The 22738-nt window shown below is 39.0% G+C and overlaps 1 protein-coding gene across 2 annotated transcripts; it reads left to right on the forward strand.

Annotated features, from left to right (window-relative positions):
• The first annotated feature begins 161 nt into the window (after positions 1 to 161).
• dapk2b (death-associated protein kinase 2b) lies at positions 162 to 15641 on the forward strand. 2 transcript variants are annotated; one of them, XM_010780397.1, is made up of 12 exons: positions 165 to 295; positions 891 to 1048; positions 7734 to 7955; positions 8618 to 8756; positions 9788 to 9917; positions 10021 to 10069; positions 10158 to 10184; positions 10281 to 10433; positions 10812 to 10857; positions 13582 to 13671; positions 13767 to 13847; positions 14779 to 15641. In XM_010780397.1, the coding sequence occupies exons 2-12, from the start codon at positions 972 to 974 to the stop codon at positions 14854 to 14856; spliced, it is 1092 nt and encodes a 363-aa protein (XP_010778699.1). In that variant the 5' UTR covers positions 165 to 295; positions 891 to 971; the 3' UTR covers positions 14857 to 15641. The 2 variants fall into 2 exon arrangements, with proteins under 2 accessions (XP_010778698.1, XP_010778699.1); XM_010780396.1 differs by lacking the exons at positions 13582 to 13671; positions 13767 to 13847; positions 14779 to 15641 and adding an exon at positions 11918 to 12674 and having other exon boundaries at positions 162 to 295.
• Positions 15642 to 22738: the final 7097 nt, after the last annotated feature.

A 22738-nucleotide genomic window follows, 5' to 3' on the forward strand; every position in this document is an offset into this window, starting at 1 on the left:
AGAAACAGCTTGCTTTGGTAATCCTCAGTTCCTAAAATGCTTGTTCAAAATAAACAGCAGACATCTCGGTCATCTTTATTGATAGCCTGCCTCTCATGCATGCTGTTTCATAATGGAGCCATCGGGGGGAGGGACTTCTGAAGACACAAAAGCCTGATGGAGCTGCCATAAGTGACAGAAAACAACAGAGGAACGTTGTGTGCCTGAACTGCAGCCATGAGGACAGACAACCGACTGTAAAGAACCGATGCAAGTTTATCATCAGCTCTGCGTCCAAAATAAGTTACAACATAAGGTCAGTTTGTGGAGCCACTTCATGTGTGACATAAAACGAAAGTCTAGTATTTCAGTTTTCTTCTTTACATTTGTGTATGTACCAAAGGGGTTTCTCTAATTGTTTTTCACTGGATAACTATTCTGTTTTTAAACTAATTCAGAGCAGTAACATTGTTAAGAGTTCTAAAGCATGTGTTGCTGCCAATGTCAGCCTTTTAGCCAGACTAAGGGTTTCATAACAGTAGCACATTTCACATATCCTGCCCTAATTACCCAAAATGCTCTTTCCTTTAATTAGTAATCCTGTTGTAATCATTCGACTGTTCCTGCTACTGTTACACTTCCCAATTTGGCACTGTTTAATGAGTTGTGCCTGTTAGTTTCTAAACTTTCTAATAAACAGTATTTAGACAAATGAAAGACGGATTAAGTGCATATTTTTAGATTGTGTTTGCTGTTGATTTAAAAAACCTCCTTTGCTGTTGTTAAAGCTTTCTCAACATGCAGTGAAAGTAGGTACACCTCTGCGATGGAATGCTATACAGCAAGCTGGAACTTGTAAACATATTCATCTCTTCTGTCAGAAATCACCAGGAACTCCTCTTTATCCGCAGGGTTGGACTTGCTGATTAGGAGAAGAAGACTTCTGAATAGAAGGGCTCCAGTGGTACTCATCAAGGAGATAAATCACATCAATGAAGACGCCTGGCATGGCGGTATTCAAGCAACAGAATGTGGACGATTTCTATGAAATTGGGGAAGAACTAGGAAGGTAAGTGTGTTTCAAAGCTGTACATTATGAAATGTTGATTTCAACCCCTTACAAAATGATCCTCCTCATGTTCGTATGACTAAGAGTGACTCAGCTCTCCACTGCATGCCTGTCGTACCACAGCAGTGATCCTCATGTGTGGATGTAGGTCTGCAAACAGCTGGCTTGTTTAAGCATGAAATGGGGAGTGTTGAAGTAGGTTGAAGTTTACAGCGAGAGATAAAGTCTCAAAAGTAAATACACTCTAGGAAAACAACCTCTGTTTGGGCATGATAATATGTTCTAACCAGGAAAGAGAGTCTAATTTCATTAACTGGTGATTGTTGGGGTATCAATTTCTTAATGTTGATTGGATGAGTGATAATCAAATGTGACATTGAAAACATTTTGTCCCAAGGGGAAATAGATTAAAGGAAGTCTGCAGGGTGCAGTTCGTGTTGAGGAAGCTACAAATCTACTCTTCACGTTAAGGACAGCTTTGGCATGTGCGCGACTCGCTAACAGACAGAGAGGAAAGAAAAGGGTCTGACCTCTCACCTTTCACTAATAGTGAAAATATACTTAATGTCCCGGTGTTTTGCTCGCCATTTACTGCAGGGCTACTCTGACACACCCTGACAGGGGAAATTAAGACCTGGTGTTGAAATGTGACTCCAGCTGCATTTAAACCTCTGTACAGAAGAGTCAGAGTGTGTGTGTGTCCAGGAATCTCTCTCCTCATTTTGCTTCACAGATATCTGCCTCATGAAATAATGAAATGCATCTGTAAATTGAAAGATGTATTGTTATGAGGATAATAATGCAATTTGCTTAAATGACAATGGAATGTCGGAATCTATACTAATGTATTAACATTTGTGAGCTTAATGTGTTATCGTCTTTATTAATGAGTAAGAATATTATTCTCAAATATTAGGTACCCTTTTGATTTATTAAAGAGGCAACAGTAGCTCTTATTCATAGATTCTAATAAATGAAATAATACTGAATTATTTTTCAAGAGTAGAACTCTAAACAAAAGTATATAAAAAGTCCATAGCGTATATACAGTAGGTAAAGGATTGATAAAGGGTGTTACTGGAGAGTAAATCTGCTGTATGAAAGGCGTATAAATGTGTTGTTTGAAGACTGACAATACCACTGTGGTTGGAAACATGTTACTTGATAAGAATACCCTGCTGGGGGCTGAGCTCTGTCTGTGCTCAGCATTTCCGTCATGGGAAATGTATGTGGTTAAAAGCCAACAGAAATGCCTTTTCAGTCACAGAAAGTTTCAGAGAACTTTAAAACCAATTCAGCAGCTGGGTTTCTTAGCTTGCAGTTCTTCTGAATTGTTGTGACAACTTTGTAGTGTTTTTGTAGGATGAAGCCCACCCCGCTTACAGTCTGCCAAAGCCTCATGAGCTCTCCAATGCACGTCACGATGGAAATATTACTCAATCCTCCTCTCAAGAGGGTGGGGAAATTTGATATGGGGGGCCAAAAACTGATCTGTGTTAAGTATTTAAGATGTTCTGAACCCTATGGAACTGTTGAGCCATTAGCTGCAGGAAAGTGGATTCATCATGCTGCAACCCTATTGAAAGATTGTAATGTCAAAGGCCCCACGCAGTTGTACTCAATGTTCCTTTCCACTACTGACTATAGTTTTTGGTAAACTAATCTGTAGAACAACCCTTTGCTCAGGACGTTAGGCATTTACTTTCCTGTCTTACCATCTGAGTGATGACACAGACTTATGATGACGTACAGCAGGAAGTGTTTCAGTGTTAACCATAGAGTGTTAACCCACAGCTGTCCTGTCCTCCATCAATACTGCTGAGACTATGAACTGTTACACAAGTGACAGTAGAGCAGATGGAGAAATTTGTGAACTGTACCTATAACAACAGGTTCATTCTTGTCCATGTTTTTTCAGAACACCGGAGTACTTCTATACCTTTATTACATTATTGTTAATGCATCATCTGTGTTAGTCATCATCAAGCTACGGCAAGAATTCACAGGATGCATCATTAGACAGGAAGTGCCATTGTCTTTGCATAGTAAAAGGATTGTAAACTTCCTCCTAATTTTTTAATCCGTGAAATACTGCACTTTCATCATAATGGACTTTCTGTTTCAGCCCTGCTGGTCATGGCTCTAGCGACAGCAATATCTTCAGTGGGTCCACTGCTTTGGTCTAGCCTGAATTAACTTGACAATTTTGGATTGCAAATACACTAATGAACAGACATTTATCACACATAGGATGCTAACTTTGGTGATCCTCTGACTTTTCCTCTGGCATCACCATCCAACCCAGTCTCACGGCATTTCGTGTTATAGTCACGAAATGCAACCTATTGATTCGTGTTCACCAACACGGTTTTCACATTTTTTCTCATGTCACACAGAACGATTTTAAAAGCAATGTAAATAATAACAAATAAGAAGGAAAAAAACATTAAAAAATACAGATTTCAGTAGTCTGACACAGAACGATGTATTTCTATTGGTAGTATGTTTCGTGCTTGCACCAAATCATAACAAATCAGTATTCTGAGGCTCTGAGCCCCATTTATTTTCCTCACAGACGGCAAAAAAAGTCCAACATTATACAATTAAAAATAAAAATAATAATCGTGGCTTGATATTGAGTAAGAAAATGTTTTTATGAACCACACAGCGTCCTGTCTTCCAAGACCCGACCGAACAAAAAGACGTGGTGCAGGGTTGGAAAGTATCACTGTCCCTAACTACATCTGCACAGAGCTGCTGTCTGTAGTCTGTTGTTATTATATTACTCAAATCCAACTGAATGCAGGAACACTGAAAAGGTCACATCACACCAACCCTTAATATGCAATGTATTTTACACTCTTTTTCTGTGTACTGCTGTATCTTTCATTTCTAGAAATACTCGCTGAGTGCATGCAAAAGGGAAATGAGTTAGAGAAATGTTTTCAGTTAGCAGAAGTCTGATGTCTTTGGACAGGATGCAGAGAGGGTGGCGATTCACACTTAAGGCCGCAGCCCTCACAGGCGTGAGATGTGTTGATGTGAAAATAGTTGACAGTCACAAGACAGGTGCTGCCGATGAACACATTATGGTGCTAAAATGTCACCAAAGGGATCTAGTGTACATGATGTGTAGAGGGCACAGTAGGCACAAGGAGGGGGATAAGAATGAGTGTAGTCAGCTGTAAGGAACAGACATTCTTGCTGTTGAGTGGGTGAAAAATGTGTTTATTCAGTGCAGCCTGACGCAGGGAACTCCACGTTGGCCTCTTCGGCATTCCCGGAGTTCCCCCTTTGACAGAGGTCACCGTGTTACTGTCAGCAGACACTCACACAGCCAGATGCATTGTTGACATTGGACAACATCAAAACAAGAGGGAATCTAGACTAGAGTATCCTGAACACGTTATGGTCATAATTGTGATACATTTCATGATAATAGGGTTTTCAACACTCGATAAAACTATATTTAATGCAATGATGAGTCATATTCTGAGCTGCTTCTTCGTCACTGAAGATCACAGATGGTTAGGGACTGGGCTCGGTCAATTATATATCTGGCTGTCTTTGTAACACCACCCCAGAGGTTCAGTTGAGAAATGTGTTTGAATATTGGGCCGGCGCCAGTTGTCCGAGCATTCCTCCAACCTTGGCTGTGGATAATGACCTTCAGCTGTTGGAAGTGGAAACTCAGCGGGGAGACGGTGCTTTCAGCCCCACCGGTCGGATTAGAGCTAAGACAGCCGGCACGCCTGGCCCGCTGTGGAATACCACTCCCAGCATCCCCGCTTTTCCCAGTGTTACTCCGCACCTCGTAGCAACACTTCAGCAAAGCCCCTTGCGTTGGCCCACAAGAAACACCACGAGGGGTCATTCTGTCCAAATCAAGGACACTGCTGCTGCCACGTGACAGGCCATCCTTTCAGTGTGTTGTTTGTTTATGCAAGTGGAATTCATTGAGCGAGTTCCCCTTCTCCTCAGGTCACACATTATCGTAGTCGTTTCAGTGTTCGGGGATGTCTCAGGGGTGGAAATGTCCTGTGAAACTGGAGTATTTCAGATTCCTGCCCTGTCCTGTCCTGCCATGTTTTTCCTTTGTGGAGTGTGTGTCTCTTTGAAGACCTTTTTAACGATGTACACCCTCAACTATCTCCTGCATTCTCTGTTACAGGTCATGTTCCCACTGATATCTGATCCTGACAGGGGTTTTTGTTGCCCTGATATGAACTAAAAAGCTTAATAATAACTCCCAGAGGCTTTGTGGTTACATAAACCTCTCAGAAACCTAGAAGCTATATACTGAGGCATTTAAAACACCTGGGCAATTTAATGCAATCCAATACAAGTGCCCTTCAACTAATACTACTGTGTGTTTGAGACACTTACAGTTAAGTTTTCTTCTTAGATTGTTGAAGAATTGTTGATTCAGATGTTTGAGGCCGCAGCATAATATCTGATGTTCTCATTTTGTCCCTCCAGTGTATGTGGTTAAAGTACATCCCAGTAGCTGTTGTTTAATAGCGATGCAACGTTTCACTGCAGAGGACAGGGTGTGCCTCAACCAGAGAAAACTGGATCAACTACCCAGCAATAATGCGGTTAAGGAAAGTTCCTTGTGTATTTAATCCATGTTTTTGTTTATTGTTGGGACGGAGCTGTCTCTTTGTTAGTACGGTTGGAGCACAGTTTTTATCCATAAGGAACAAATGTCAGTTTTTTACAATTGAAGTCTCTGTCTTGATTCAATTCAAAGATTCAAAGCCTTTATTGTCGCACAGTATGCATATGCACAGTATAGAGATGGCAATGAAGATCTTAAGTCATAAGCTCCTCTAACAATGTAACATATTAAGATAAGACTTAAAACAATAAAACACATTTTAGGATTACATTTAAAATGTGCAAGAAGAAACAGAGTATTAGTAGAATAGATAATAAATGATGTCGCAACCATAAATTAATGGATTAGTGTTAAACTCAATAGTTTTTTTCCTTAATAAATAAACTGAATAATGAATTTAACTTTTGCGTCGTTGTGCAAACTTTTGTTTTTAAATGACATTCACAAATATGGATTGAATCAGGATATATATTTAGATGAAATTATGTTGTAAATGATGGAAATAATAACATCCACCTTCTTATTTTTATTTTACATTTTGACTTAGAGACTTTACAACACTCTTGAGTCTTTAGAAATGTTTGGACTACATGAATTATAAACAAACCAACCCAAGCACTATTGGAATATAATTCTTCAAATAGTATAAGACAAAGTATTAAAGTGTTATTTCTTATTATCTGCAATATGCTGGATGGACAAATTAAATAATTAACAATTTAGTACATTTAAAATAATAGAGTAGGCAAGCAACAATCAAAAAGATGCACAGAATTCTATTGTTGATTAAAACATGTTAATGTCAACATTAATAAAAGATGCTTTAAAGCTTCAGCCCCAGTATCTGATATGTGTTTTGGACAGCCTTCACCCAGCAGCTCTAGCAGGCTTTGCCCTTCTCCCCAGCAGCAGTGGATATGTGGCAGGTGGAGAAGAGCCTATTCTTAGCGCACTAGACACCGTGATGATAGTGGACACAGACTGGACAGCCTCTCACAGCCACCCTGGAATCTCAGTGGACAGTTATGTCCAAAACATATGCCTGCCAGTAATTATCTGTGTCCTCTCTCTGTGTGTTATTTCACAGTGTCTACAAATACTTGTAGGCCTATGTTTCATCAAATAATTACCACGGTTTTACAGTAAATTCTTCTTTCTACAGGCGTTAATAGGTTTTATCCAATCACGAATGAACGCAAAGTGGACTGAATGTTCCTCTTCTGTCTCATCTTCCCAACTCAGAAACGTTTTGCCAGCTCTGCCTCTTCACTCGCCCTCATGTTATTCTGCAGGATCAGTGACTGAGAGGCTTGTTTTCAGAGTCTGAATCTACAGAGAGTGCAGGTCAGCCCACAGCAGCAGGAGTGGCCGCAAGCTGAGATTACTGCTGGTCTGATAATACAGCCATGGAGACTCAACACATGTATTTAACTGGGCGACAGCGCTGGAAGATGTTTTGACACTTCTCAGTGGGTCAATTATAAGTGAACTGACTGTGTTGTTATGTGAGGGGAGGGTGATAATAAAGTTTAACAAGTTTACTGCAGTCACCATCCCTGTCGTTAGGCTAGGGCAACATTAGTCTACAGGATTTAAATAAATGTACTAGCTTCAATCACAAGTCCACAGGCTGTAGAGTGAAAAGTGAAACAATTATCTGCTGGGAGACGGTCTCAAAGCCACACCTCTGTTGTGAAATATTCAGGGTTTTGGGGATTTTTTCTGAGGACTAATTCTCGAGACGAAGAATAGCTTCAAATCTAGCAGGAAGGTTGGTTGAGTGGGAGGACAGCAGCTCTGTCCGCACTGCAAGCCTATCTGATTGTTCTCTGTCTGGCCAGGAAACAGGAAGTGATGAACTATACCTCAATATTTCCTCAGGTTTGACACACGTCTTCCTCCTTGACATCTGTCTTCACCCCGAGTTATATCCTGTTGTTAATTGTTAAGAATGTCATAATAAATTGTTCTCTCTCTTGAAATACGATACCTTTTTAATATAAACACATTACGTTATTAGCATTTCATAATGTCAGTGCCTTTTTTCTTCTTTTGTGTCTACAGTGGGCAGTTTGCAATTGTCAAACGCTGCATAGAGAAGAGCACAGGCGTCGAATATGCAGCCAAGTTCATCAAGAAGCGTCAGAGTCGGGCCAGCAGACGTGGCATTAAAAGAGAGGAGATTGAGAGGGAAGTGGACATCCTGCAGCAGCTCCAGCACAACAACATCGTATCTCTACATGACGTGTATGAGAACCGCACAGATGTGGTGCTCATCCTCGGACTGTAAGTCAGCAATCCGTCACAATACCTGTTAGAAATAGAGCGTTAAAACATGAAAACATCTCTACAAAATCCACTCTTTCTGAATCTGTGTTTGCTAAAAAAGAAATGTTGCCAATATCACGTGTGCCAAAGAACTGAATGTCTCTCTCAGAGTGGCTTGTGTTGAAAAGAGTCCTCAGAGGGCGCCGCTTGGGTCCAGCGAGTGCCGGGAACATGGAGATCTCAATTGGGGCTAAAAGAAAGCTCTGTCCAATCAAAGCAGAGGGAACAGACCAACAGTTCCTGTTAGATGCAGGAGAAGACACTGTGTGACATTCGGTCTATTCGTGTGTTCATATAAAAGAAGGCCATGTTTATTGGCTGCCAGCTATTTAAAGGCCGCTCTATACCACATTTCACCACCTTTTTCAAGTATTTCATTATGCAAAGTAATATGGGTCACAGCTATGGCAAGTTTATTATTACAAACAATTATCTAAAACATCCTGAACCAGCGCTTCCAAATCCTGAGAACTCACTTTAGATAGCGCTCAAGAGAGTCCTTGCTCCAGATGATCTGAGCCCACTAGATGAGTCTCTAAGTGTGTGTGTGTGTGTGTGTGTGTGTGTGTGTGTGTGTGTGTGTGTGTGTGTGTGTGTGTGTGTGTGTGTTTCTCTCACAGGGTGTCTGGAGGAGAGCTGTTTGATTTTTTGGCTCAGAAGGAATCTCTCAGTGAAGAGGAGGCCACTCAGTTTATCAAACAGATCCTAGATGGAGTCCAGTACCTCCACTCCAAGAGGATTGTGCATTTTGATCTAAAGGTACAGCCTGCTCCTTATCTTGTGTAAATACATGTATATGAAAGTATGTCTTATTATGATGATATCCTTTAGTGGCAGGTGTTTAATGTAGCTTTGTGACGGAAGAGTCTCGCTATTTCGAATCGCACATCCTTCCTGTTCTCTGTGGCTGAAGTCCAGACTCTCAGATAAAGACACCACAGGGTTATCTCCTCACTTTCAGAGAGCACTGTCACGCACGCTGCTGATAGTCACTGTCCTGTTTTCCAGCAGCTAAAGCTCCTCATCACTTTAAATTATTTTAGTCTGGCAATTAAGGAAAAAGAACACAAAGTGAAAGGCTTCATTCCAACCAGCCAGAGGCCATGAACTTTAGTCCACAATGAACGATCTGTGCACTCATTAATGCTTAGCCTTTTCCGTGAAATCAGGTTAACCAGTTTAGGAAATGGTTGAAACCGTCTCTCCAGTCAGTGTGGACTTTATAGGGCTTGTAACTTTTATATTAATTTAGAGGAACCTACCTACGTACAACACGTGTGTATGTGCTGAACTTTTTCCCAGCTTTGTGTTAGTTGGGTTCTGTAACTTCCTGTAGCTGTCCCGACCAATAACAGTCATAATAGCATTAACTCTGCAAAGTGATTTGTTCTCACTATTACTTTTAGAGGGATTTAATAAAAAACTTAACTTATCTTATTTAGCTAAGCTTACATTTAGAGGTGCAAAAGATGTAGTTATTTATTGACTGAGCCAAACCAGCTGCATGGGGAAGCTTCCTGTTTTGTGTACAAACATGACTGTGATATCAATCTTCTCTTTGCTATCTCTCGACAAGAAAGTGATTAACCACCTTTTCCAAGATGTGGTTTAATATTTGTGTCTCTCACGCTTACAAGAAAGAGTGTAACCATTTAAATTTCTTTTTTAATGCTTACACAAAAGGTTGTTTACCCAGGTAACTTGTTTTAATGTTTATGAATCGCCAAACCTTGGTGTCAGTAGAAATCTGCTGACAAATTGTCCTGTGTTTTTCTTTGTTTGCACTTTAGCCTGAAAACATAATGCTGCTGGACAGGAACCTTCGTCTACCTCGCATCAAAATTATAGACTTTGGACTGGCACACAAAATAGAAGCAGGGGCAGATTTCAAAAACATTTTTGGAACCCCTGAATTTGTTGGTAAGTGTTTCAATATGCAATGTGTTTGCAATGAAGGACATTTTAAGAGGAGGCTTGGTGTTGGCCTAGCGCTGTTTGTGAAGCAGAGTGTGTCTATTTTCAGCTCCAGAGATAGTCAACTATGAGCAACTGGGATTGGAGGCAGACATGTGGTACGAGCTTTTAATTACCTCTGACTGCTGCCATCCATATACGCTGCACGGCATCACTTTAGATTAACATTGTGCTGTTTGTTCACAGGAGCATCGGAGTCATCACATATATACTGTAAGTTGGTATGATTTGTGATTGGAAATTGGAGATCTGATTATACATAAAGAAACTTTGAGGATGGTCTAAGTGAGTGTGTGTATGTTTTTCCAGTTTGAGCGGCGCGTCTCCTTTTCTCGGTGACACGAAGCAGGAAACACTGGGAAACATCTCGGCGATGGACTACGAGTTTGACGAAGAGCTGTTCAGCAATACAAGCGAGCTGGCCAAGAGCTTCATCAGTCAGCTCCTGGTGAAGGACACGAGGTAAATAACTGATTAACAACTTCAGGCCTAAGGTGAGGTCAGACAACTCCATATAAAGCCCAGTATTGGAGGACTCTCTGCATTAAAGTGCAAATAATGTGCACATAATATGCAAACCTGATCCAACTGAATGAAATGCCACAGAAATGTAAAGCAAGGATATCATTCAGCTTATATTTGAACAACAGGCTACATAGTTAACTGCAAAGTAAATAATAGTTAAAAGGATGTTGTGTCGTTCCTTGCACAATGTGATCTTCTCGCTTAACCTGTTTTCCTATTCCCTTATTAAAGTGTGTATACTCAGTCTGCTTTGCGTGTCATGGAGTTGTTTTGGTGTATTTACTGAGAGACATTTTCCTTCTATCATCGCTTCAGAAAACGGATGACCATACAAGAGGCCCTCAACCATCACTGGATTAAGGTATGCTCTTGATTTCTGCGATTATAGCATGTTTTCTCAATAACTAACTCCTGCTACATGCTAAAACAACACTTAACAGTTGATGTCAAAGGTAACACCAGTGTATAGGTTTGTTTCTCATTGAAAAGGAAAATCCATCTTGTAAATGTGCATGCTCACAAAGTTCATGCACTAACTTTATTTACTTTATGTCTAGCTTGTTGAAAATATACTTATCAGTCACTATATATTGTTTCCATCGCTGTACCACACCCTCTCCCTGAAGATATAAGTACTTAGACTTTGTAAATTCATCAATAATACAATGAAATACAAAAAAGTACTAAAGTATTAGTAGTAAAACATACTTAAATAAACAAAAATATACACATTAGATACTTTTATATATATAAAGGTAAAAAGTAGTTTTTATGCAGATGTCAGAATAATATATACTTCATATTATTATTATTATTATTAGTTGTATTATTATACTTTGTTCTCCACTGGTTGGTCTTAATTTATTTGTCGTTTATATTTTGTTTAGTTAATCTACATCTGCAAATTAATTAAGTGGAGTAAAAAATACAATATTAATATATGTAAATACTAGTAGCAGTAAAGGGAAATAGTCCATTTAAGTACAAGTACATCAACATTTTACTTAGGTACATGTGGTAAGTTTCTCTCCACCTCTACACACTTTTACAGTCCGACATTTTGTCTAGAAATTCAAGCGATTGAACTAAATCATCAAGGTGTGGCATGGACATTTAACAACCTCTGTAATGTTGAAGACCTCTACTCCAACATTAGCTGCAGAGATGCATGTGAATGGTGTTTGCTCCGGAGTCTTCGTCCTGTTTGGATTCAAGCATGAAGCCAGGAAACACAACATCCTGTACAGGAATGTCTGTTGTGTTTTTGTGGCACTCTTACCTGCCATGGCTTTCGCTGTAGGGTCCCACACTAACCCTGCAGCGCCACATCTGCTGGGATATTCATCGCTGTGTGTGTTTTCAAGATGCAACAATGAGACAGCCTCTCACTCAGTGTCCCCCCTTCACCCTTCTGTCTGAAGTCCTGCGACTACATGGAAGAGGAAAGCACTGCCCCTGAGGCTGAGAAGAAAGTGGAGCAGCTGAAGACTGAGCGGCTAAAGGAGTACACCATCCAGTCCCATTTCAGTATGCCCCAGAACAACACGTACGCCAACTTTGAGCGTTTTGCACATGTGGTGGAGGACCTCAGTCTGATGGAGACAAGGCTGTCGGAGGTGTCAGAAGCACGGCACACTCTGCAGGGCGATGTAGAAGCACTCCTGTCCATCTACAACGACAAGGAGGCCTGGTACAAGGAGGAGAGCGAGACTGCGAGGAAGCAGCTGTCTCAGGTCCACTATGAGTTCCGTAAAGTGGAGGCAACCAGGAGGCTGCTGCAGGAGGACGTGAAGATTATCGATGCCAGTCTGGAGAGCATCAGTGGGAAGTACAGCCACAGGGAGAGTCAGCTGGACGCTCTGAGGCAGGAGCTGAACTCTGAGCTGCAGTGGCTGCAGGAGGCGATGAGCTCTCTGCATCCTGAAGGAGCCAAGGGCAGCATCCTCAGCAGCAGCATGAACACGGACGTGAGGCAGGGGCAGCTGCATCCTGAGGACAAACAGACACTCACAGAGTCTGGCTAACTAACTCTTATTGACCTTAAAGATCTTTTGAAAATGTTCAACACATTTTTTTTTAGCTGCACAAACGTTCAAATGTATATGTGAATGTAGTCTTTACATTTTCTTTCTTTATATTTTTTAATTTTCTTGATTGAACTCTGTAATACGATTTTTTTTTTTTTAAATGTCTGTAAGAGTAGGAAGATTAAAACAAGGAAATATGCTTCTTTTACATTTTGATGTAAAGATGGATGGTACTTTTGTATCTGTTCAGTAACTTTCAAGGTACAGGCAGAAGATGATAATCTTTGCTGCGTTCAAATACTGAAGACAGTGGGAAACGGCTAGCCTTGCTCTAAATAAAAGAATATAATCTTAAATTAGCATAATTTTGGCAGTAAGTGATACTTACTGATGATGATGCTCTTATTTGATTGAGCAGGTTTGAAGTCATACATATTAGTCATGAAAGTGTTTACTGTGTAAGGGCCAGAGGAGGACACAGGATTACACATTTTCTATTGAATGTCTCAAAAGGGATTTATTTTTTAATTGATTTATTTTTTATTATTTTCCAATTATAGGAATTTGTATATTGTCTATTTCACAAAGGTCATGCATTTGTAAAGTTAAATGTGTTATTGTATTAATTAGTTTTTCTTAACGATTGTTTTAACAGATGTAATGTGCACTTTTACTAATAATTGTATTGAATTTATTTATTTTTTAAAACTTTTGTACTTCTTTCTTGGAGATGTTTTGTGAGATGACAGGAAATACAACATCTATGATAAGACAACATGTGTTTCACAATGTGTCACCTCTTTATCAGTGTCAACAGATGTACATGACTGACACTTTTTGGACTTTGATGTGCACACTGACATTTTTCAATGTTGTCTAAAAAAAGGAAATAAATTATCACCATTTTATTTGTATCACATTCTTGAGATTTGTGATCTTAGATTTCAGTAGGCCTATATCACCTGTGGTACCTTAGATTATAGTGATACATTTTGTCATTTGACATTAACATGTAAGATACTACCTCTGTTATTTTATTCCTCACTGTGTCTCTGCAGCCGAAGGATACCAGGCAGGCCATGGTGAAGAGGTTGTCTGTGGTCAACTTGCAGAACTTTAAGAGACAGTATGCCAGACGCAGGTGGAAGGTAAGTAAACAGTTAGAAAATGTCCTTAAAGCAGTTCATGATGTCACTTCATAATGTTTAAAGACTAATTATCTTTGTTTTCATCTGTTCAACAGCTGTCATTCAGAATTGTGGCTCTGTGCAACCACTTAACACGGATCATGAAGAAAGGCAACAAGCTGCCTGAGCAGGAAGGGGTAAGGACTCACAGTATTAAAGCTTAAAGCTCTGGCTCAGTCTAGAAATGTCTTTGCATTGTTGTATTAGCCTGAGAGTTAGATGAGGATATTGAAACAACTCCCACGTCTGCACAGTTTATGAAGCTACAGCCAGCAACTAGTTAGCTTAGCTTACCATGAAGCCTGGACACTAATTCATTTCTAGCATCATTGACTTCCTGGAGTCTTATTATCACTCTTGAGGATAGGAAACCAATGAAGGCTTCAGGAAATCATTCTTCCCAGCCAAAAAATAATCCAGCACAAAACCCCCTCGTAAAACACAGATTTTGTGTTTACTCTAAACAAACAATAAATAAGGTTACAATTTGTGTATGTGAGGTGCTGGTCGGTGTTACATTCAGACAAAGGCTAGCAGTTCCCCCATTTCCTTTATGCTAAGCTAACTGGCTCCTGGATGTAGCTTCATATAGGCCTACTGCACTTTTAGAAAAAGAGTGGTATCAACCTTCTAAAACTGAGTCTCAGTTAGAAAACAAACATTATGTTCAATTTTAGAGTAACTGTGATGTTTCATGTTGGAAGTTTTGTTCTGCAGATTTCCTGCAGAACTACTGAATTTCCCCTCGGGGATTAATAAAGGTCCATCTTATCTTATCTTCTTTGCAGTATTGATGTGCGCAGCATTTGCAATGCAGGGAAATTAGTTTTAAGTTGGATATTCAGTCCGGTTTCGTTTCCTCAGCTTCACAGAATCTGGAGAATCTGTTGAATATCCAACTCTAACTGTACCTTGTTGGTATTTGCTGGTGTTTTGCAGCGAGTAGTTTGGATAACAGATTTTGTTTTAAAAACAATTATTTAATGTTACATTTTTTGAGCTCATAAAACTGTCCCCACACATCCATTTTACTGCTTTTTGTCAACCTCAATATGTTGATTGTTTCAGAGGGATTGTGATAGTGACCAAGAGGAAGACATCCCGAAGAGGAGACCAAGGGGCAGAAAGAGAAGCAGCACTTCCTGAGAGCAACAAGGGCATCATTTGACATGTTCCTGTTGCAAAACAGTTAATCTGCAACTTTTGGAAACACACTGTGCAGCTGTAACTTGTCATAAGAATAATGATACATTATTTGTTTGAGTTGTATCGATCCAGACAACTTGCTTGTCTTAGTGAAACACAAAACCAGCATATCATGTGTGTTGATAGCAATACATTTCTAAATTCAAGCTATCTTTTTTTGTCCTTGTTGACAGGAACTGAGAGGCCAACATTAGCACGTCCTCAAGAATGTAGGCAGCTTCTCATAACTGTGGTCTTAAAAGTCTCTCAGCTGTTGTCTAACATCCGAGTATTGACAGATTTAGATATTGTTGTTGTGCGGTCTGCATGTGTGGATGTAAAATAATGTGTGCAAATATGGTAAACAAGTGTTCACATGTTGTGCTTAACACACAGCAATGTCTCTGTTAAGAGACTGTTTTTATTAACATTTTCATTTGTCATATCACAATAATGGGCCTGTACACTATACAGTGTTATCTGTTTACTGTAATAAATATAGATTATTTTTAAATTACTGTCAAATACTTGTCACCAGTGGGGCGTATTTATCTTGTAAATATAAATACAAATCGGAAGTTAATGTCTTAATTTCACTGTTATTTGAACTTTAGCTCAGTAAAAGAAGCAACAATGTATTAAACAGGTCCTTTTTAGTTAACTTGTATGTACTGTATGTATTGTAAATTCAAATTTTGTTAATACATTTATGAATATGACTTTTTGTGAGTTCAATAAACTGAAAAGAAAAAACTATGTCTCCATTAACATCTTAGTCATTCCTTCGGGAGCTATTTGGGGTTGAATATATTGCCAAAGATCACTTTGAGGTTGACTGCAGGAGCTTGGGGTTCGAACCATTGACCCTCTGATTTGTAGATGCCTATTTAGCCCCATATCCACAGACACCCTATTATTGCAATAGTTTATTAAATGAAAATGTCCTTTCCTTTGAATATCTTCCATGTCATGTGATCAATTGACTCTAAATCAATGCAGCATTGTATCACTACACTGGATAAGTAGGACACCACTCTGATATTTAAATTCCTAAATTACTTTCTATTTGATATATGCAGTTTTAAAACTTCCTACGAGACATGTCGTGCCCCGAGCCAATGTTCCTGTTGAACCAAAATAAGATAAAACACAAATACCACCTGCACTTTGTATCCAACATAATTATCTCAACATCAATGAGCCCTAATTCTGATAGTGAATTTTCCCCCCTGGGCACTGGTCCATTATTTAGCCTCACAAGAGAAATATTGTTTGAGCCCAGTTGGGCTGAACGAGATTGGAGGGATAATTTGACCTGAACTAAATACACTTTTGGCAGAGACACGATGTAGGCCAGTTACAGACTTATGCTCAGAAATTGGGTCTGAAATATGTGAGCCTGTTTGTCCTCCAGTATCAGAATAAGAACACAAGCCAGTGTTACACATTAAGTATAAGGGGTTTAAAGATATATTTATACTGCTGCTAAATAAAGTTGGGTGACTTACCAAAGACACATAACAAAGAGAATGTTATTTATAAAAGAAAAGAGGCTTTGGTGTGGGTAAAGCTCCAAAACCACAGAATCTTGCATTTCCCATAATTCAACCAATAATTTCAATTCATTTGACCATCCCTTCCTAATAAACACCCACATCTTTCTCATTCTTAACTCCCTGACCCCAGTTTAATATGTAGTCTTCGAGCTGAAGCAGACTCAACCCTGTTGACATCATCAGGCATATTTTCCAGACTTTTTTATTTTGTTTATGCTCTTTAAAACAACTGTTTTCCCCAGACTGAGTAGACCTCGTCGCTATAACAAAGTAAACTGAATTTGTGCATACAATCGATATTAATGCTTGAATCTATATGAAGATGTATTTTTGTGTTTTCAGCTTATAATGTATGTAAATGAACATACACAGACAGCAGGATACGTAATACACTCAATCCACAGCTTTATCCTGGATTGGGAAAAGTCTGACTGCACCTACGGTTTCCATACTAAATATTTGACTATGTACTAGCATTCCTTCAATAAATATGTTAGTATTTTGTGAAATATTTAACAGTATTTTCTTTATTTCTGTTATATTGAACAATAAAAGTGTTGAAAGGTCTATCTGTCAACAAGTACACTTTTGACTTCTACATCTCAAGTCCTTACAGAGCATACAGGGACTCTCCAATTCTATAGCAATGTGTTTCTGTTTAATGACAACCTGTGAGTTACTGGCATAGGATGAGATAACAGAAAACATTTAAAGCATGCCCTGGTCACTCGTCCGTATGAAGCGACTGTAAATATTTCAGCCATGTCTCACTGAAATATGACCTGAGTCCTTTGTGATTTGTCATTGATGGAGAGTGAAATGACATGGCTTCCAGGCAGCCGTACAGTCTGGTCTGAAGCATCTCATGTATCAGAGTCACAGCTGGTATGTTAGGATCAATTATGTGGTGGACCAGCGACAGGGTCCGGGATCAAAGGATTCCTGAAGATTTACTATTGGGAGGATGTGATGGATGGGTCGCTCTCAAAGACAAATAAGGAGTGCTGTCCAAAAGCATATGCTACATATCAGTAACACAAAACCATGTCCTTCATCGAAAGAGATACAGATGTCTAGAGGCAGTTCTTGACTCAGTGATGTGTCAGGAGGCCAGGCTGCAATTTGTGATGTGGTTTGCATTAAGCAGGCATAATCCAATAAATCTCCTCAGATCAGTTCGATGGTACTGTAAATTACATGCAGGTGAATCTGTGTGACATGCCATGGTGAGTCTTGTTATCATATCATTGACACTAAAATGATGCAGGCACACGCATAAGCCAAATGTTGACTTTTTAGAAAACACGTTGCTGTTATGGTAGTATTATTGGGTTTCTGCTGAAAGTGAATCTGTATAATCCCACCCTGTTGAGACTTTGAGCTCATTGCATTAACTGGTGACACGTAATCTATTTGTTTAAGATTCAAACTTTGTTCAGAGAAGTAGCTTTCCAGTGATATTACGTTTTTCTTTCACAATGGTGCCACCTAGTGAGCAGAACAGCCATGTGTGATATGAGCAACAGAAGAAGTGAAAATAGTGATTTGTCACAGGAAAATAAGTCAGATACAAATTATTAATAATGCGAAAATTAAAGCTACAGTATGGAAATTAATTGAAGAGCAGTTTGTATTGAAGAGAAGAAAAATAGCATTGATAAAGTAGGCCGACAATGGAAACATATATATATATTTTTTTTAATTTCAGCATTCAAGTGATAAATTGTAAGCCTTTAACATCCATTTTTAGTATGTTCGTGTGAACGTGTAGCATAAATGTATCCTTAGGATATATACATTTATATAAATGAAATATGCAGCTATAAGTGAAAGAATGGTGAAGCTTAGCTTTCTTCTGGTACATTTGGTTCTGAGTGGACGAGTTCTATATTTGCAATTAAGTACGTCACCTGTATAGTGTATCTTATTTCCTGCGAGCATCTGATGCTCAGTGAACAGAGTCACGGTGGAGGCTGCGTAACTCTGGAAACAGACCTGAGGACATTAATCATGAATGCCAGCCTCTCACTTTATCTGTGTGATCATTAGGCCATACTTTAACATGAAGATCACTCTGGAAATGAGCTCCAGGAGGCTGCTTCCATTATTCATACATACAAGAGCTCTGTCTGCCCTCTATTCTTGGAAATGGGACTTAATGAGGGGCGGCCATATTTAGGCTCTGTGCTCTTGATATGTCATTGTCTTGCATGTCTTTGTTACAAGTCTCAACCCTCACGTGATTCATCCTTTAATCCGCTACCCACCACCTGCATGATTAGACCCAAGAGAGGTGACAGTTGTTGCTCATTTGGAGGCAGACTGTACTTGTAAACGAGAAGCCTTACATTTCATTGGTTGACCTTTCTATCAAAGTTGTGTTTTGCGGCCATAAGAAAAACTGGGGATTTGACAATGCTCAAAAGTGGGCGACTGATTCATGCTACAGACCTTTACTTCCTCAGGCTTATATGTTTTTTCAAGGCAATATTATTATTCCTAGTTAATATGAATACTGCATGATCCATGTTTTCACAAATGTGTCATGATTATTTGAATTCAGAACCTTTTTACAGGACTATTCATTATTCTTGCCAAGAAGGAGATGTCATCTCTGATGTGGTTGTTGTGGTTCTTACAGTATTTCCAAATAATCCAACTGTTGTGATGCTATAATCTGCTGTGAAATTAAAATATGTTCACGTTTTGGATGACATTCTGAGCCATACAGATACTACCCAATCCCCCAGTGCCCAAAGATGCATTCAAAACTACTTTAACTAACTTAAATAATAATAATACATTTTCTATAAAAAGAAACTGCAATAAAATAAATGTTTAAGTAATATAAAGCAATATAATGCTCCTACAACACCCAAAGTGACAGATCCCAAATGAATTGACCTTAATGCTTCTTGCTTGTTCTTTTAAAACAAGTTTGTATCTTTCAGTAACATCAAAAGCTCACAAGAGTTCAGTTCAGGCTCGATGTTGCCTCGCTCACCTAATTGGTCTCGGAGGCCTGCATGTTGAAAAGCGGAAAACAAATTAAACCAGAAGAAATGCAGATAGTGTGAAAGTCAAAGGAAATCAGTAACAGTTTAACACATTGTGAAGACACACACTGAATTTGATCACTTATTTTTAAATCCCTTTCACTGTATATTGTTGAATGGCTTTCAGATATGATGAATCATGACATTCATTCACGTATAGGTTAAATGTTCTAAACTGCTCTTAGCGTGTTCTGTGGAGCATTTTTCATTTCTTTAAGAGTCTCCTGTATATAACTAATTCTGTATGACAAAACCTTCACATAATGGTAAACCTTTTCAAAAGTCTTTCACTTCACTGTGCATGTACTGTTCATCATTAGCTGTTCTGAAGAAACCTGCATCTGAAAAATATTTTAAATCAATGCTGCTGCTAAAACACATTCAAGATGGCGATGTTGCTCTTTGAACATTGTTCTTCCTTTAAAAAGAGCTGAGGATAACCTATTGGAGACAGCGAAATCGATGGCAATGCTATGCTATGAAGAGGAGAGGCCACTGTTTTCTGTTTCTGTGATCAATCTGCTGTAGACATTCGGCTCCAGAGAGTACTGTCACTGCAATGTCAGAAAGAAAACATCAGTCCGCCTCAAACCACAATGATTTATCCACATCAATATGCTGTGGAATGAAACATATATTATAAATTATAGGTATACAAAAATACATTTGTTTTGTCACATAATGACAAACCAGCCCTCCCCAGTGTGTAAGCACAGTCCTCAGAGTTTTTATGGAATATCCCCAGGGGAAAGCAGCTGCTGCGGCATCATCTGTGTAACCTGCTCCTGTTATAATTGAGAAGGGGATATTTTGAGTTCACGTGTCTCTAATTAAAGGTGTTCAGTCCTCTGACAGATGAGACCATTATCTCTGTAGGGTGTGAATGAATCACAGTTCATAATATCATAATGAGTCCAGTCCTTGCTTTGCAGGAAGGATATATTGGTGTGTGACAGAATGTTCTGAAACATCTCCCTAAAACACCCAAAGCTCTTACGGCCGCGAAGAAACCAGTTTTCTTTTTATGGACTCCGAAAAGAGATGTAATGACTCTGATCAAGTGGCCTTAATTTCACGTCCAAAAAAACAAGTTATGATCATATTTATACCTAAATGCTGACTCAAATACCTGACATTTGAGACTTTGGAGTTAATAACAAAGCGACTGATCCTTGTCTGAGTGTGAATGATAGCAGATTGCAATTTTCCAGAAGCTAACAAGTGTTTTTTTTTTGCATTAAATCATGTGATGTTTAGAGGAACCTGGTCGTGACTGCTTTAGAAAATTGCAAGATTAAAGCTTGCAGCCTGTATTAACACAAACCGTATCTAACGTCTAAAGTTTTTTTTGATTTAATTTAACAGCTTGAGGAAGTTTACAGAACCTGTTGATGTAATTAGATCTTTTTATAGCATGGAAGGTTTCTTATTTATGCAATTTGTTATTTATATTTTTTAAACGCATCAACAGATGGGGAAGTGACTTCACATCTGTTTCTACACTTAAGTATGAACTCCATGATTTGGTACATATAAATAACTGCAGCGAAGTGAAGCGTCGCCACCTTGGCTCTGATTCATCACCAAGCCGCCTTGTCATTTCACACTCAGCTGGAGCTCAAATCAGGGCCAATTTAAAATGAAAGGGGAGCTGGAGAGAATTAAGCTGTATTTATTATTCCTTCGAGCTTTTTGCAACTGGAACCATGGACCTGTCCTCCCCCCCTCAATTTTTTCTCTCCCTCTCGCCTTTGTATGCTTTCAACAAAAGGCTCCCATCTCTGCTCCTCCAGGAATAATTAGTCTTTGTAGTTTTGCCCACACGTTGCCTAGACAAAAAAACTCTGGTATCAATCAATTCTGTAAAGCATAACCTCTGTGAACCTCTAATATGGAAAGCAACATGAAGGCTTGTCGGTGGTTGTATAGGTCTATACAGTTATCATTTTGGTGATGATTGAGATGATGAATGTCTAGTTTGTTATGAAATAATGGGATATTCTGGCACTTGCTGTCTTTCATTGCACTTGAATGTCTTCAATTCAATTTCTAACTGATTGTTTTCCAGGCCACACACATCTGTGAATGCAGCATGCTCATACTGAAGGGAATAAAGTGGGTTTGGCATTAGGAAGCTGACTGAAACTGAACCCAGTGCTTTCAATACAAAGTTTAAATTCACCAAGGAAAAATAAATAAAAGCAAGCAGCATTATATTGTGGTTTTTAAGTGTATTTTCCAATTTGGAGAGGAAAAGAAGGAACTGCTGTCATGGCATTCTGTGTTAACCACAGTGCTAATGCACAATGGAGGATACATCTAGACTGAATTTGAGAGAAAAAGAGTGAGCGTGTCATGCTTATCTTTTCCCTATAGATGGCAGTATTTGGTTTTAGATTTGGTGAAGTCGTTTTTTATTTTATTCTTGTTGGCAGAAGTACTCAATGTCTATTTCCAGTGTGGTTAAAGTTTCTCAGAAGCTCCAGACAGAAAATGATGTATTAGATCACAAAGAACTGAGCAGTAGTCTTAATCTCCACATTTTCTGCAGCAGGCGGCTCATTGTCTTTTCCTGAAACGTGCATTCCTGTAATTCTTCTGGTTTGTTTTTACTGTTGGTATTACATATGTCTATCATTGCCTCTGTAATTATCATTCTGTGAGTTGTGAATGTCTCATTGTCTGGGTTGTACAAGAAGTTCACAGTTTTAATTCTGCGGGCTGGTTTGCCAACAGGCATGTGAAAGTGCATGTATGGAAAACATTAAATACCACTCTCACATTCTGGGAAGTGTGGAGTGATACTGAACTGGAACATTTCTCTGCACGTTATGTTAGAGCGAATGTACTGAAAATTACATACCGCCTTATGAACCGTAAATCTTATTATTCCTTTGGGAAGTAAGCTCTCTTTGAGTGTTCCCTGTCTACTCAACCAATAATTGGTCTAACGGTGACATAAATCAGATCTATGAGACTTACAAATTCCTTTTGTTGACACTTGTGCAGTGTTTTACCCTCTGCCTTTTTGTGTTACTGCAAAGTGCTGCTGAATATTTCACTCAACATAAAAGTGAAAAAGCTAAGTGGAACATTAAAACTAATAAGACAAGTTTAATGTGGAACATGTGCCTATTAGGGCTAAACCTTTGAGCAGTTGCTGATTCTCTGCACATAGGATAACTTCCTAGATAAAAGAAAAACTCACAATAAAACAACCCGAGCCTTTTT

Source organism: Notothenia coriiceps, unplaced genomic scaffold (genome assembly GCF_000735185.1).
Source record: "Notothenia coriiceps isolate Sejong01 unplaced genomic scaffold, NC01 NC01_scaffold00021734, whole genome shotgun sequence".
Lineage (NCBI taxonomy): Eukaryota > Metazoa > Chordata > Actinopteri > Perciformes > Nototheniidae > Notothenia > Notothenia coriiceps.

Coding starts and splice junctions, on each gene's coding strand:
- dapk2b (XM_010780396.1), top strand. CDS start 972: ATGAAGACGCCTGGCATGGCGGTATTCAAGCAACAGAATGTGGACGAT. Junction 10,185..10,280: donor GGAGTCATCACATATATACT/GTAAGTTGGTAT, acceptor ATGTTTTTCCAG/TTTGAGCGGCGCGTCTCCTT. Junction 10,858..11,917: donor TCAACCATCACTGGATTAAG/GTATGCTCTTGA, acceptor TTCTGTCTGAAG/TCCTGCGACTACATGGAAGA.